Raw genomic sequence first — 16,078 nt, forward strand, 5'->3', positions numbered from 1 at the left:
AATGATACTGACAAGCTGGGGCAGCCCAGGCCAGCTGGTGACTGAGGCGTAACTAATCAAGGGGAATCAATAAGGGGAATGAGGAGAAAACCGAACAACAGAACAAAAAAATATAAATCACAAGACAAAAAGTTAACAGCGTTTCATAGTTTAAGCACCAAAACGGGTGCCTTCTTAAATACAGTACATTTCATAAACTGATCAAATATAGGGTTTATGAAATTGTTCTCTACAAATTTCTGCAATTAAATAAATAAATGTGTTTTTTCCCCCCTGTCTCATTTATAGTCTTTGGAGGTCAAAACTCTGATATAGTTATTTATCGTGTAATGAGGACAACAATGTTATCTGATGTTTCATTCTTCAGTCTCTCAGAGGTCAGGGCACTGCATGTGTTGGCTGGGTCACTTTAATAATAAACAGAATTATTTAACATGTGCTGATTAGGGTCACTTGTTAGTAATAAATATTTATTATGATCAAGTGACCCTAACCAATACATGTAGTCCCCTGACTTCTCAAAGATTGAAAAAAATGAATAAAATGTCTCCTTTAAGCAACCTTACACCATCAATCAAACAAACAAAGATATTGTAGATGTTTTCACTAGGAATACCACTTGAGGATCAATAAGTACATTTACCTATTTCTCCAGAGAAAGTAAGATCAGGTCAAATATAGTGTGATTGATCATAGATCTTCACAGCATCATTCGAAGCTGAAAACACCCGGAGAGTTGAGTCAACACTGCATGCAATGGCTCGGTCTCAAAACCTACCGAGCCTCCAGCGTTCAGCATGTTTGGGCACGCGCTTGCGATGACTAAAATGCTGTCTTCTAGCTAGACGGCTTACTAAGTTGAGACGTAGCCAGTGGCAATACATCATTACACTCCAAAATACATATATTTATTATCCATTTATACATCCAAAACATAATGAAGGTTTGCTTAACAATCTGAATCATATATGTGCATAGTTAAATGTCATCTTTCGATCACTTAATTCAGTAATATCACCTGGTTATCCAGAACCGGAATAAATATGCTCACCCGAACTGCTACAGTCCGCACAAACTTCGCTATTTCGCAGCCGTTTCGACATCCTTGTCTCCGGGACCGTTGGTATTAGCATGTATTATCGAGCCACAATCGTCCACGGGTCAATTTAAAGCACGCACCGCTTTGACATGATGATCGGATCCGTTTTAAAAGTGTTTTATCACTGAAAGAGGATCTCATGCCCGAAGAGGACGCGCATACGGAGGAGTTCAATGTGAGCATGCATCTGCACTAGCTGCTGTATGTGAAATAACGTATGTCGGGCTCCCTTGTCTAGCTTGAAATTAGGACAGACGAGTCAGGCTCTGTCATGGTGCATTAAAAACTACACTACGGAAATGCTTGCCAGCAGCCCATCAGATCGCAGTAGAGTGCCATCTGCCCTCCCAGACCACACATTTGAGTTTATAGCTACGATAAATCAGCTTCCTCGCGCTGCCTGACACACAGTGGACAGACGCGTCACAGCAACGCGGGAGATATTTGATCAATTTATCCATCTATTCGAGGCCCTATATTAAAATACAGTATATTAAATATGTAATTCTGAAAACATGAATCATATTTATGTTTGGAATACAATTATAAACTCAGAAATGAACCAGACATTGTCCGAAATGAGATTCAAGGCATGTAGGACGCGATCATCAGTGCGTTAGTGCCCGCGCATGCGCAGAAGTGATTCACCAGCCCGCGAGCCACTCCTTCTTCTTCTTCCGTTTTTTGGCGTGTTACATCCTGTGTGCATATCGCCACCTACTTTTGCGAGCCACTCCTGATGAGCTGAAGATCATTTAAAACACAGAGGCGTCGCGCCTACCCACAGGCGAGCGAGTTATTTATTAACGATTATTATTAATTACTTACGAGGACATTTTCGTTTCATGCATAATTTTCAAAAATTACTTCTATTTACGAATACGCAAAATTTACTCTTTGACTTAACATAACCATACTTTGTGGTACAACCGCCCCTGCATCATAAGAAATGGTTTAGTCTGGAGTTGGGATTTCCCATTTAAAAAAAACAACAATTATTTTTCCTTTACCATTTTTTTTATAGGTCATATATAGCTAATTAGTCTCTTATCGAACATTTTATATTGAGGATATTATTTGCAAATATAATTAAATGCAAACGGGTTTAGAGGAAAGATTTGTCAAATGACTGGATACACCCCCACCCAAATAGTTTCAACCTACCACTTCCTTGTTTTTCAAAAGTTTATTTTGAAAAAAAGTTGGTTGCGTTTTCGGCGTCTTCTTTACTAAAATCCACCTGTTTAATAGTCAGAGTCATTGTATAATTATCAACAATTAATTAAACGCATGAAGAGCTTTGATGGTTCATGACAGTAACGTAGCTAGCTCGCAGGCTGGCTCTTAATTTTGGAGGGGGAGACACGGAGAGTGATCGAGCCAGAATGCTATCCGCCACCGCTGCCAGCGTCGAGGATTTCAGCCTTCGGTTTCCACTGCATACCCTGGTCTGGGAGAATGATTACAGGAAGCTGGAAAAAGAGATACAGACGGTATGTGTGGGATATCCGTAAATGCTGATGTATGTGGACTGGTGGTGCAGCTAATGGTAGAATCATTGACTGCTGTGAGATTTCTGCCTCCAGTGCATTGCATGACATGCTTGTCGTGTATTTAATAATCGAATGAAATTGGAATTGGTGCATTATTGGATCTTACTGCAAATGCTTCATCAGCTTGCCATCCACTTGTTAGCTACAGCGCTGCTGTATGTCATTGCACTGGAGAGCTGGTGTGCTCAGCCTCATCCTAACATCAATAAAGCTTCATTTTGCTGTTGATCACGGTTTTTCAAACCTGGAGGGAAAAAACGTGCAAAAATACATAAATAGTAAGAGTATACTAATAGTAGCCTAGGAAATACTAAGAGTGAACTAAATAAATAAATGTGTATTCAAATAAATAATACATCTAGCAGTGCAGTACTGTGGTGAATATAAAAGATAATAAAGTAACATAATAGAAACTAGATTTTTCCAAATAATATTTTACACATATTTCTAACATTTATTTAACAATTACATAATTTTTCACATTAAACCGTGTTTTTATTCATGTAAGTATATAGCTGACTTTTAAGTTTTAGGATGGGGTCTCTCACCTTTGAATGTCCATGGCATCTGAAAGATTGAATACCGCTACTATATATGACAGACCATTCCACAGGAAGAGTATCCATTGTTTGGGTTAATGACAGTTGCATTCCACGTTTTCATTTTCAACAGCAATGCTTATGAGTTTTGGCCCTCCTCGTTTTCTTCACTAAGTTATGAGCCATCTGTGTTTACACTGCTTTCAGAGTAACATTGAAGAGGTGGATCCCAGGGGCCGGACCCCTCTGCACCTGGCCGTTTCACTAGGACACTTGGAGTCGGTGAGAGTGCTGCTCAGACACGGCGCAGATGTTTCCAAAGAGAATGGCAAAAATTGGACCGGTGAGAATAGAGCTTATGAATTGCATATTAGTCAACTTGTAGGTCTTTTACAGCGATAAGACATCAGATAGTTTTGCAGTAAATCCACAGCAGTCTTTGGAGTAAATTGCATTGGCCCCCAATACCATTACAACTATTATGACCACTTACACATCAGTAGATTTCCCAGCCCAAATTCCCATGCAGTGTTATATATATATATACTCTAATGATCACCTCCTCAAAGACACTTACTGGTCATTTAGCAGATGTCTTTTTTGTCCTATGTGATTTATAGTGCACTATATAATAGAAGCTAGTATGTTTACATTTCCGTTACAAGCCCATATCCTTAGATAAAGATAAATACCTAAGAGTCCAGTTAAAGCAGATGTATGTCTGTTGTTGTCTGTACAGTGCTGCAGGAAGCAGTCAGCACAGGAGATCCAGAGATGGTGCAGCTGGTTCTCCAGCGACGAGATTATCTCAAAGCCTCCACTGCGCTAGGTGGTGTTCCGGAGTTACTGTGCAAGATCCGAGAGGTGCGTCTGTCATTTGATTTTGTTTATTATTTTGGTGAATTTTGAGCTGATATTGTATAATATACATTATCTTTTTAAAAGTAGTCACCTATGTTCACCCAGGCTGCATTTATTCGATTAATAATATTTTACAAGATTACTGTCTTTATTTTTGAGGTTTAAAATAGCTGTTTTCTGTTGTAATATATTTTTAAATATTTTTTTCCTGTGATGTCAAAGCTGAATTTTCAGCAGTCATTACTCCAGTCTTCAGTGTCACATGATCCTATAGAAATCATTCTAAAATGTTGATTTGGTGCTCAAGAAACATTTCTTATGATCAATCTTGGATACAGCTGTGCTGCTTATTATTTTTGTGGAAACGGTGATACATTCTATGATGAATAGAAAGTTTAAAAGAACAGCGTTTGTATGAAATAGAAGTCTTTTGTACATTATAAATGTCTTTACCGACACACTTGATCAATTTAATGTATCCTTGCTGAATGAAAGTATTCATTTCTTTCAAAAGATAAAAATCTTACAGACACCAAACTTCTGAATGGTAGTTCAAGTGTTCAGATATTATGTGCTTTTGCTGTCATTTAGCTGCACGCCCATTACAAAACCCATCCTTTGTGAAAACATCAAAGTCATTTTGTGATATTCATAGATGTTTTATCACTAAAGCAATCAGGTTGACTTTTTTCATTTGTCACGTGCATTTTCTGTTCTATACTCAAATATGTTATCTTTTTGTTTTACTTTCACTATTCACTGTTTACAGCATATGCTTTCTTACTACCTAACAACCTCATAAAATTGCCCTTCTTTGATGCTATATGCAACACATTATATATGGAGGTCAAAGTGGTGCTTGATGCTTGAGTTGAGAGGTGCGTTGAAGCCCTGATGTGAGTCATGTGAAAGGGCCTAAAGTGTAACAAACCTCTTTTTGTCCTAGTCTCCAGATTTCTACATGGAGATGAAGTGGGAGTTCACTAGCTGGAGTAAGTGCTCTTTTTTTTTTTTCCTCACCTTTTCTGTGCATAAATCCTTATGGCTTTATTAGGCTGTAGAATGATCCTCATCTGCTGCTTCTGCTCTGGCTCCAGTTCCTCTCGTATCACGTGTGTGTCCTAGCGACGTGTGCAGAATCTGGAAGAGTGGGGCCTGTCTGAGGGTTGACACCACCTTGCTGGGCTTTGAAAACATGACCTGGATCAGAGGAAGAAGAAGCTATATCTTTAGAGGAGAAGGTTATTTTCTCTGCCTCTTTGCATGAGTTTACAATTGCTTTATTTTTAAAAAAGTCTAGTCGACCATTCTGACCATCCGTGGTTTACACATTCATTTGGTGGTGGGGTTCTAGCAAACGTGCTGTGAATTCTCATTTCACATTTGTATGTTTACTAATGCACTTCATTTGAGGATGAGTGAAATGCCTGATGTTTATTTGTAGTTGATCAGTATCATGTGGACTTTGCATGTGCATACTCACAGACAACTGCACTGAACTGATGGAAGTTAATCACGAGGACGAAGTGGTGGACACTGAGCGCTTTGATCTCTCCCGTGAGATTGAGGACGTCACACTAGACTCCATGCAGCCCGCCGAGCAGGAAGTAGCCAAGAGGCTGACAACACCCATTGTCAACACATATCTGGACACAAAGGACATTGCGTTTGAGAGGTATGGCCCTAGATATAAGATTTACATCTAATAAATGCACTACCATTCAAAAGTTTGGGGTCAGGAAGACTTTAATGGTTTTAAAAGAAGCCTCTTATTGTCACCAAGTGTGTTATTAGATGTTGAAATTGTAATATTGTGAAATATTATTACAATTCAAAATAACCGTTTTCTATTTTAATATATTTGAAAATGTAATTTAAGCAGATTTTTCACCATCCATTACTCCGTCTTCTGTTTTAATGTTAAAAATGTTCAATGTTACAAAAAATTGTGCTGCTTAATATTTTGTGGAAGCTTACATTTTATTTAGGATTCTTTGATAAATAGAATGTTCAAAAGAACAGCGTTTATTTGTCAGTTTTGCCAAATTCACAAAAACGTATTAATTTCTTTAACAAAAAAAAATTTTTTTCTGACCCCAAACTTTTGAATGGTGGTGGTGTATATGAAAAATGTCACACGTGGATTTCCTTGTACATTGTTGCACAGTGACTAATTGTTTTATTCACAGAACTAAACATACATAAAAAACATTTTTGCTCCTGAAGAAATAATCGAACATGCTATTAAAAACGTATTCTGTGCTCAGGTCTAAATCCGGTATCTGGGGTTGGAGGTCAGACAGGACAGAAGTAGTAAATGGATTTGAAGCCAAGGTAAGCAAATGACCAGCTGTTTATAAACTACAGTACCATTAAGAATCACTGGAAAGAAAAAACAAATGTGCTCTTTTAGAGTTACAGAAACTCCAAAGTGAAAAAAGTGACTCTTTTTTTAGAGCAGTGAGTTTCAGAATAAGCCAGTCTTTGTCCTGTGGGTGATGATACTGCTTTTGGCAGGTTTTTTCAGTGAACAATGTGAACGTTGTGATTCGCACCAGGACGGAGCACCTCACAGACGAGGAGAAGGCCAGGATAAAAAGTAATTAACCCACTTTAAGATTTACACTATAAATATCATTCCCCTTTTCTACTAAAATGGTGCTGGTGCTCGACCGGGAACTGCAAATCTCCCTGTGTTTCCACTTGACTGTGATCTAATTAACATCATTACAGTTCATAACTAGTATATTAATAACTCTGGTATTGTATAACACTACAGTGTAGTATAGTTTTGTTTTGCATAAGCCTTGTCAAACTAAGTTGCTGTTTTGTAAACTTTATTTAGCGCTGACATTGTTATCCCCTGGCCTCTGACATTATCGGTTTCAAGTTGTAGGGGTCAGTTTGAAGCCAGTTTTTCTAGCCAATATTTTTTTCTGGCGATGAAAATGCATGAAATGGTTTCAGATTGGGCTCCAGCACCCTGTCAGTGGTAAAGGGTCAATAGTTCCCTGCAGTTCCCTGTTATGTTAACTGGTTAATATCAACTACTGATGCTTTTGATCTCAACAGGTGAAAGGAATGTTCTGGAGTCTTTACTCGGGACCGTAGAACAACAGATCGGTGCTCAAGGGGTAAGATGAGCAAACAAACAAGACAGTGAATTTGTTTTCGTCTGAAGTATTTGGGCACTTTAGCCACACTTATACATTTTTGAATGTCAATGAATTTGATATAAAATTTCAAACCAAGTGACATCTCCAAACAAATGTATGATCTTTTCTCACAAATAAATGAGAGCCATATTAGATATAGCCTTATGGCCTTTTTGAGCCATATTAAAAATTACTTTTAACAAATAAGTGTCAAGGTGTTTTTAATTGAATGTATGAAGTCAGTTCTCCTCAGGTGTCATAGCAAAGTAGTTCATCACATTGATGATGATCATCATGTTCCACTAACATATTGTAAAAATACTTTATTCATTTTTGAACAGTATATCTATTTATTTATCATTTGAAGCCTAACAAATGTGCTTTTGTGGAATATTTAGCTTGAAAATAAATATTGTTTTCTCTCTTTTTTTTTTTTTTAGTTTAACATTTTATTGTCTAATTCAGTGACATTTATAAATTTTCAAGTGTACAGTTAAAAAAAAAACATTGAGACACTTGTGTTTTACAAAGCTGGAAGGATTCTGTATTGATTGTTTCTATGTATGATTACAGGACATGACTATGGAGTTTGCCACTGCCACAAACCCCACAGCTATTACTCCAGAAGAGTACTTTAACCCCAACTTTGACCTGCAGGGCAGAGACATCGGTCGACCCATTGAGCTCACCATCAGAACACAGAAGTAAGTCTGACCATTCACTCAACCTCACTAAAATTACTTTTAAATAAGTAAATATAAATAAGTAATTTATTACACACAAATATAATTGAAGAAATGGTTGTGTTTTTGTGTTTCGACCCCCTCTCAGGTTTAAAGGCACCCTGTGGATGAGCGAGGAGCATCCTCTGTCTCTGGTGGAGCAGGTCACTCCCATCATTGACCTGATGGCTCGCACCAGCACTCACTTCGCTCGACTCGGGGACTTCATCAACCTCAGGTTTCCCCCTGGCTTCCCTGTGAAAATCGGTGAGTGAGAGAATGAAAAAGAGGAACAAACAGCCCTACTGCTCAGTTCTGAAATTAAACCCTGTCCAGCATAAAATTTGCATTTGTAATTTAATGAATCGGATTGAATATTAACTTATCTAACCTGCAACAAAACTGCAAGTACGCTCTTTAAATTACACTAAATGTTTGCAAATTGTGTATGGAAGAGAGTTTAGTATTAACTAATCTAGCCGTCCTTCTCACAAGTTTCTCAAGACTGTTTTCATGTTTCAAGTCTGAACTTAAGTGTGGTCTTAACTTTGTAAAACATTTCTGCTTACATCAGTTTCCCTTCGTTTTTCACCTTGTCCAAAAACTCAAATGACCGTAGTCAAGTATAGTGAGACAAGGAAGACTGATTCTATATATTTCTTGTGTGAATGGCTTTAATATAAGACAGAACATGCCGCTAACTAGATCACAGGATTAATTCGGTTTCTGTTTCTTCAGAAATCCCTCTGTTCCATGTGTTGAATGCCCGCATCACGTTCGGAAACATCAACAATTGCAGTACAGATGAGCCTCTGGACTCCAACCAGTCAGCTTCTACACCCACACCTACAGAAGAGATCTGTGGCAGCCAGGCTTCAGGTTTGGAAACGTATTGATTCCTCGTCTGTTCCAAAATAAAAACGCAGAGAAGACCTTTTGACTGTACCAATCCCAATCCCAAACTCTGACTCTGATCATCTCAAAGCACCTCAAATATTAGTTATTTGGTTAGTTGAGCAGGGAACTGTTCTAACATGAACATTAAATGCAATGTGTTTCACTAAATGTGCTGAGTTGTTTACTTGCTCCTGCAGGACATGCTCCATTCAAGGTGTGTCCATCTGTGTTCATGGCACCTGCGCACTATCACCACCGAGGGGGCTACCGCCACTCCAACACACGCAATTACAACCCAGTCAGTCATGATGAAGAGCTGCTCCAGTATGCCATTCACCAGAGCCTGCTCGAGTCCAGTACACTGAATTCACAGGTCAGAGAGCTTCCTCTTAGTGTATTTTGTGCATTTCTTGATGATGTCTGTCTCAAAAACAGTCTGGCTGGCTGTTTTGTTTTAGGACACTTGGAGTGATTCCGATGGACCGACAACACAATCCATGATGAACCGGTTGAGTGATGGGTAATTTTTATGTGTTCATAATTATTTTTCCAGGGGCAAATTGAGTTACACATACTGTTCAAAAGATTGAGGTCTGTAAGATTTTTGTATTCATTTTTTTTTTTTAAAGAAAGTAAATCATTTTATGAATACTTTTAAAAAGAGTGCATTAAATTGGTATATAAAATAAAGACATTTATAATGTTACAAAACATTTCTATTAAAAAAAAAAGTTATTTTAAACTTTCTATTCATCAAAGAATCCTGAAAACAAATTTATCATGGTTTCCACAACAGTTTTCAATAAGAAATGTTTCTTGAGCACCAAATCAGAATGTTAGACTGATTTTGAAAGATCATGTGACACTGAAGACTGGAGTAATGGCTGCTGAAAACTCAGCCTTGCCAGCACAGGAACAAATTGCATTTTAAAATGTATTATAACAGAAAACACGTGTTTTACATTTTAATAATATGCTTCATTAACTATGTGACAGCTGCACAGCAATGGCAAATCAAATAAGGTATAAAAGCAATCAAAGTGATAAGAACTATTTCATCATAAGATCTAAGTTATAAACATTTATTTTTACTTTAAATTTGAAAAGTGGTTATTAGTGGCACAATATCTGAAACGTCAAAATTGGGAACATCCATAAAAACCATGAAATTATACTTTTTTAATCTTAAAATTCATGCCGTTTGTAATTTATTTAATTAATTATTTTTTAAAGAGCATTTTAATTCTATTAGTTTATTTAACTTTTATTTCAAGTTTCCTAAAGGTTACCAGGTTGGTCGGGTCTGAGAATACTGTATATAATCTGTCCTGTGCCTCATGAATTTTATTAAACAAACCAACAGATGGCACTGTTCTAATGCGTAACTATCTTTGTCTTCTTTTTTTATATTATCATTACGTCTTGAATGTTTTTTTGTAATATCTCTTTTTCAAAAACGTTATCTTTCGGAAGTATTTTCTGGACTATGTTCAAAAGGAATTGCAAATTGTATTTGCAAGTGTGTTTTCAATTTGTGGACGCAAAAATTGTGACGTAATCCAATGTTCAATCCAGTCCAAATTACACCAATTATAGTCATATTATTGTACAAAAAAAGAGAATTAGAGGATGTGGCACAATGGTGTCTGATAGTTTATTAGCCTCATACACAGAGATGTGCATAAAGAAGGTTGTTTATTCATCCAAAGATACACTTTCCCATTGATAAATATTGTGTAAAGTGACATTTCTTAATAGGTCCCTAGATGTGAAGTCTTGGCACCTCATCTGCACTCCCATCTCAACAGACCTTCGAGTGGCATGTGTTGGCAGAGGAAAGCTGTATGTCAGCAGTGGTTTGAGGCAGTGTGCAGTCAGTCTCAGTCTGTGGGAATGAAGTCATGATTGCAGTGAGATCACATCTGGAAGTGATAGAAATATCAGTTTTGAAGAAGCTGACATGGAGGAATTTTATTGCATGTCAAATGCATCAAACATTACATTAAAGCTACTGAAATGTAATAGGGTTTTACGGTAACGCTTTACAATAAGGTCCCAATTTAATGCATTAACAATGACCAATACATTAATTGTCATATTTATTCATCTTTGTTAATGTTAATAAAAACATAACTATTTGTGTCAGCTCAAATCCATTAAATATTATCAAAGACTTCAAATTGTAATGTATTAACAAAGTTGAACTGAGGTTAATAAATGCATCAGAAGTGTTTTTCATTAACTAATGTTAACAAATGGAACCTTATTGTAAAGTTTTAACAGTTTTACACAATGATCACATGATCTAGCATAAACTGAAAGGCCTTTGTACATGGACTGTTTCTACCGTTATAAGATAAGAAAAGTAGGATTGGTTTCTTAGTACAAAGTGAATGCAGACCAGCAGATTGGTTGACTTTGTAGACCACATATAATTTAATATCAATTATAGGTTAATTGTAGGTTCTTAGTTGATCAACTTGTGTACTTCTTAAACCTACTGTAACAAATTCAGTCTCACAGTCAAATCGATTTTTTTTATGTAGCGAGTAAGAAATCACATCAGTCGTGTTTACATACATGCCTATATCACCTTTTTGCAACACTAAAGTAAGATATTTTCTGTGAATGTGCAAGTCTTCTGATTCATTAGCCACTATAGGAAATAACTAGAAGAATAGCAAAGTGCAGTAAACAGTGAAACTTGTGTTACCCAAAATACAGAAGCATCCTAAATGCTACAGCTTGTTAATTTTTGGCTTTAAAAGCCTTTAATTACTTTTACAGGAAACTGTTTCCTTCCCTCATTTTGGGTTGCCTGACTTAATTAGCTCAAGTGTCTTGTGGCAAATTATTCAAAGCAACTTTCTGTTAACTATTTCCATGCCTTCTGCTCAGCAGGTGTTTGACTTATGGGCCAACTGCTAAAAATGTGATGAAAAATCATTATGCAAATATATATAAAAGTATCCATCTGTCCTCGATTTAACCTGTGTGAGGTAGAGATAACCTGCTCAGCAGATGCTGATCTTATTACACGCGACTGGATGAGTTGTTTCTCCCCTAATGAGAAAAAGAAATTCCCACAGTGACTGTTGAGATTGAGGAGAGGACACTTAAGCAGACAAGCTACAGAGAGAGAAAATATGCTAATTATTCAGTACCATGATATATTATACAGTAGCACGGTATTACTACAATCTCACACCAACTACAACCATATATTACTTTTAATGGTACACTAATGGTAATGGTTTTGAAAGGATACTACCCCAGTGATAGTTTTGTAGCTTTTTTTTAGAGATTGTAATTACAGAAGTATAGTAAATGTAACAAAAATGGAAACTAAGTGTATAACATGTTGATTTAGCATTGTTGCATTCAGTCATTAATTTTGAACACAAGCACATTCATACAGATTTTGACTTTAATTTATTCAGTAGCCCTATTCAAGAGGTATGGCATTTCTGAACGGTCAAATAAACATCTTACAATAAATACATGAAAATAAAATTAAATAAACAAATAAATACGTATAAATTCAGACTGTGAACATTTTAGCAGCTTACAAAACATCCTTATGTGGTATGCATGTGTTTGAAACAGTGTTCGGTTTTAAAAATTAAACGATAAGCTAGGTTTGGGAAGATTTGGATTCATTACACTGACGTTTCATCGAAGATTGTGACTCGATTAAATTAAAGTGTTGCAGGGAAAGACGCCAAGGGTTTCATCAATATTAATTAGGTCATACTGACGTTGATTCGTAACCTTCCAATAGCAAAGTGTTGGATCCCGACTATTAAATAGTTAGGGATGACGTAGCTTTGTTCTCGTCCAATGGCTTGGTTTGGCTCATTAATATTCACAACCAAGCCTTCGCCATCGCCAATAGTGGTGTTCAGTTCCCAGCGTCTGGACGGCCTGTCACCTGCGTCGAAGAGGTTTGTAGACACAAACTGCCATTCCAACCATGACCACCAGCAGCGTGGACAGAACACTTATTAGAAGAACTGCAGAAGGAGATCAAATAAACAATTCACAGAAATCCACTGATGTTCATCTAATAGGCCTGACACAGGTTCAGTCGCGTGTGTAAATTAAATTCTTACCCAGATTTTGCCTCAGCAGGACTTCATAAGGTCTGTCATGTAATTTAGACTCTCCCAGTTGAGCATTTCCAGATTGGAAAAAGGGTATGTAGCAAGCGATGAGAGAGATCAGGCGTGCTGACATTGTAGCAGGATGCAGACCAATGCACACAGCTCGACGCTGCTGGAAGGTCCTAAAGCCGTCGAGTTAAACCAACATGAACATCCCAGTGGACGCCCTTCGCAGTTTCCAATGCGATTATGCAACTTGTGCATGATTGATTTTATTGTGACAGACCTTTTACATGTTTATCATAAATTCAATGATGATGCTCTGGAGAATTTTAGTTTTTTTGCACGCAATGCACTGTAGGTCACTCTCTGTTTGTTCAGTATTTTTATATAATGACAGCAGGATATTTGACCATTGACCATAGCAACATGTTGGTGCTACTTTCATGTCTCTCATATTACTCCTCTGTCTCTTTTTATATAGCATATTAGAAAAACTACTGCAGTCATCTTGCACCTCAAAATGTTTTGAGTTTTGCCAAATATTGGAAGACTTCACTATTCACTATTTTGCTTCCTAAAAAAAGAATTTAAAAAAATTCTCTGAGTGATTGATTACTTGGTCAAAAGAGAGAAAGATGTCAAATTTGCTGTCACTCCCCTCAGCTTTTGAAACAGCATTAATTAGGCAATGCAATTTAATGCCAAGGTTATAAATGTTCATTAACAGTTTTGTATGTTAAATATACAAAATATAAAAGTTAGCTTGAGTTGTAATGTTAATAACTGTGAAAATGCATTATCAGTCTATTCATTTTTAGATTTTGTCTTTTTGAGAGTTTTGTTCTGTTGTAATTGAGTATGTATACGTAAGTTTTAAATGAATCTACAAATGAGATAATTTAAACTAAAATCTGTAGTTGTTTCTCAGTCATTATCGCAAAATTAATATCTTAACCAAGTGTGCAAATATTCTTTTAGTTGAGGCATTACATAAATGGTAATTTTTGACCAGAATACCTTGCATTTAGAATTGCGTTCATGTTAAACCTGTATGTTTGTTAAATTATAACAAATTCTGAATGATAGACTTATAATTAAATGCTCCATGCGTTAGAATAAGGATTCCTAGACTTTTTTGTCAGCCAAACCCCTTCGACATTAGCTTAAGGTACCCTCTTATAAATGTAATAAAATTAATATTTCAGTAATTTAATAACATATTTGCATGTTCATGGTTCTCTGATGTTGATTAATGATCACATTAGTACATGGAGGTAAAGAAATATTTTTTTATCTTTTTTTTGCCATTTTTTTTTAATTTTAAAATGATTTATTATTGGCTTTTTATCAAATGTGTTAGTGAACTTAGTTTGTTAAATCCTGCTTTGGATTCTTCTATGGCCTCAACTTCACCTCATGATACACTGTTATTGCAGGTCACATACAGTTTGTCACTCACTAGCCTTTTCCATGCAACACTTGGTCTTTCATTTTGGTAATTAACAGAGGAGCACAGAGCCTGCAGCCCCTTTGTTAGACTACTCTGTAGTTGAATCTGAGGTCCACCTCTACTCCAGTCGCTTGCACTGAAGCCTTTGATCCATTCTGCGGCCTCTGCTAGAAGTGGCTGAATGTGGAATAGCATTATCTTTGCTCTATTCTCTCACCCCATACCTAAAACTGGCAGAACTGAGCCGCGTTTCCCAGACCTGCGATTGGTGGCGATTGAAGATCTAGTCTTTAATAAAACATCTCATTTAAATACCTGACACAATGCTGTTCTCTTACCCCTTGTGTATTTATAGATGCTGGATACTGCAGCTCAATGCAAATCAACATGTTAATTAAGGCGCAAGGCTGTTCACACTAAGAGAACGAAAGTGGGAATCACACATAGTATTGTAAATCTGAATAGATAGATGGTTACAACGCTAGTTCAAAATGACCGTGAATTTAATGGTAAAAGACTGTAAAAATGCTACAGTAAAAACCTGTTAAATGGTTAACGGTAAATTATCCTACTATATACGGTGAAAAACTGTATTGGACATTACATGTATTGGACATAAATTTTACGGTAGTATACCGTTTTTGGAAGTGAAAAAGACATATCATTTACAGTGAATTGACATTCCCAGAATTCCCTGCATTACATTTCAAATTTGATGATTTTTTTGTTGAAATAGCTATGTTTCTTCTTAGTTTTTTCTTATCAGTTTTGTATATTAGGGTTGTGTGTTACACCTAATGTTGTTAAATGAATGTTTATTGCATTATTTCAGTTTCATGTGTGTTACCATGATGGTGTTTAGTGTTTGTGTGAATGACACTGTGCACCTTCTATAAATGTTATTATTTAAAAGCTGTTTGTGATGGGCTTTGGTTCATCATGTGACTTTCTCATCACCACCTGCATTTGGTGGTTATCAGTGTATTACAAAGGTACAAAACCGATTTCAGTACTTCAATAGGTTGGTATATTAACATTATATCAGTTAATAAAATTACGGTATTTAACTGTAAATTTAAGTTAAAACCGTAAAACCTAAAACGTTGCTACCGTATTTTTACAGTAAAATTCCGTCAACCACAGCTGCTGTTTTTTTACCGTAAATTTTACGGAATTTCTTTTACAGTGAAGATAGAATGACAGATAGATAGACAGATAGATATAGATAGGAATGTTCAGTACAGCTTTATTAATTTTCCAGGCATACATACAAGCAAAACTCTCTGCCACAACCTACAGTGCAGACATAGTATATGAACCACATTTTGAACTATCCATAGTAAGACATTCATAGCAATTTAATATTTGGTCACATCCAGAGTTCAGTAACATCCTCAGTTCTTTATTTAAAAAAAAAAAATGTGGGAAGAAAATGAACACGTTACACATAGCAAAGATTTGGGCTCAAGTTTTCTTAGAGAATTAAAATTTCAGACAGTCATGTAATGTTAGTTCAGAAGAAACCCTTATTTTTGTCTTTTTGTCCTTTTCTTGGTGAGGCACAATATCAGTACAAATTTTACAAAGTTTTGACAAAGTAGCGACAATATTTAGGCAGAGTTAAGGCAGAAAAACACCATAATGATTCAATCTTGACAACAGTTATTTCTGAAAAAAAATGAGTGAGAAATGTGTA

At 36.3% G+C, this 16,078-nt stretch overlaps 2 protein-coding genes across 2 annotated transcripts in view; one reads left to right on the top strand and one right to left on the bottom strand.

Moving 5' to 3' along the window:
• LOC107595928 (ARF GTPase-activating protein GIT2-like) overlaps positions 1–1,739 on the bottom strand; it is a 31,029-nt gene extending 29,290 nt beyond the window's left edge. Inside the window, exon 1 of the mRNA XM_016286526.1 lies at positions 1,052–1,739. Within this exon, the coding sequence (XP_016142012.1) occupies positions 1,052–1,133 (82 nt within the window). The 5' untranslated portion in view covers positions 1,134–1,739. The remainder of the gene's footprint in view (positions 1–1,051) is intronic.
• A 403-nt stretch (positions 1,740–2,142) lies between these two features.
• Positions 2,143–10,723, top strand: LOC107595961 (ankyrin repeat domain-containing protein 13A-like). The gene is made up of 15 exons (XM_016286561.1): positions 2,143–2,592; positions 3,399–3,534; positions 3,931–4,055; positions 4,999–5,044; positions 5,150–5,293; positions 5,538–5,727; positions 6,320–6,386; positions 6,570–6,651; positions 7,125–7,186; positions 7,781–7,911; positions 8,039–8,196; positions 8,668–8,808; positions 9,024–9,199; positions 9,285–9,346; positions 10,585–10,723. Exons 1-15 carry the CDS (start codon positions 2,485–2,487, stop codon positions 10,721–10,723), a joined length of 1,767 nt encoding a protein of 588 aa, XP_016142047.1. The 5' UTR covers positions 2,143–2,484.
• Positions 10,724–16,078: the final 5,355 nt, after the last annotated feature.

Source organism: Sinocyclocheilus grahami, unplaced genomic scaffold, assembly GCF_001515645.1.
Source record: "Sinocyclocheilus grahami isolate Dianchi unplaced genomic scaffold, SAMN03320097.WGS_v1.1 scaffold211.1, whole genome shotgun sequence".
NCBI lineage: Eukaryota > Metazoa > Chordata > Actinopteri > Cypriniformes > Cyprinidae > Sinocyclocheilus > Sinocyclocheilus grahami.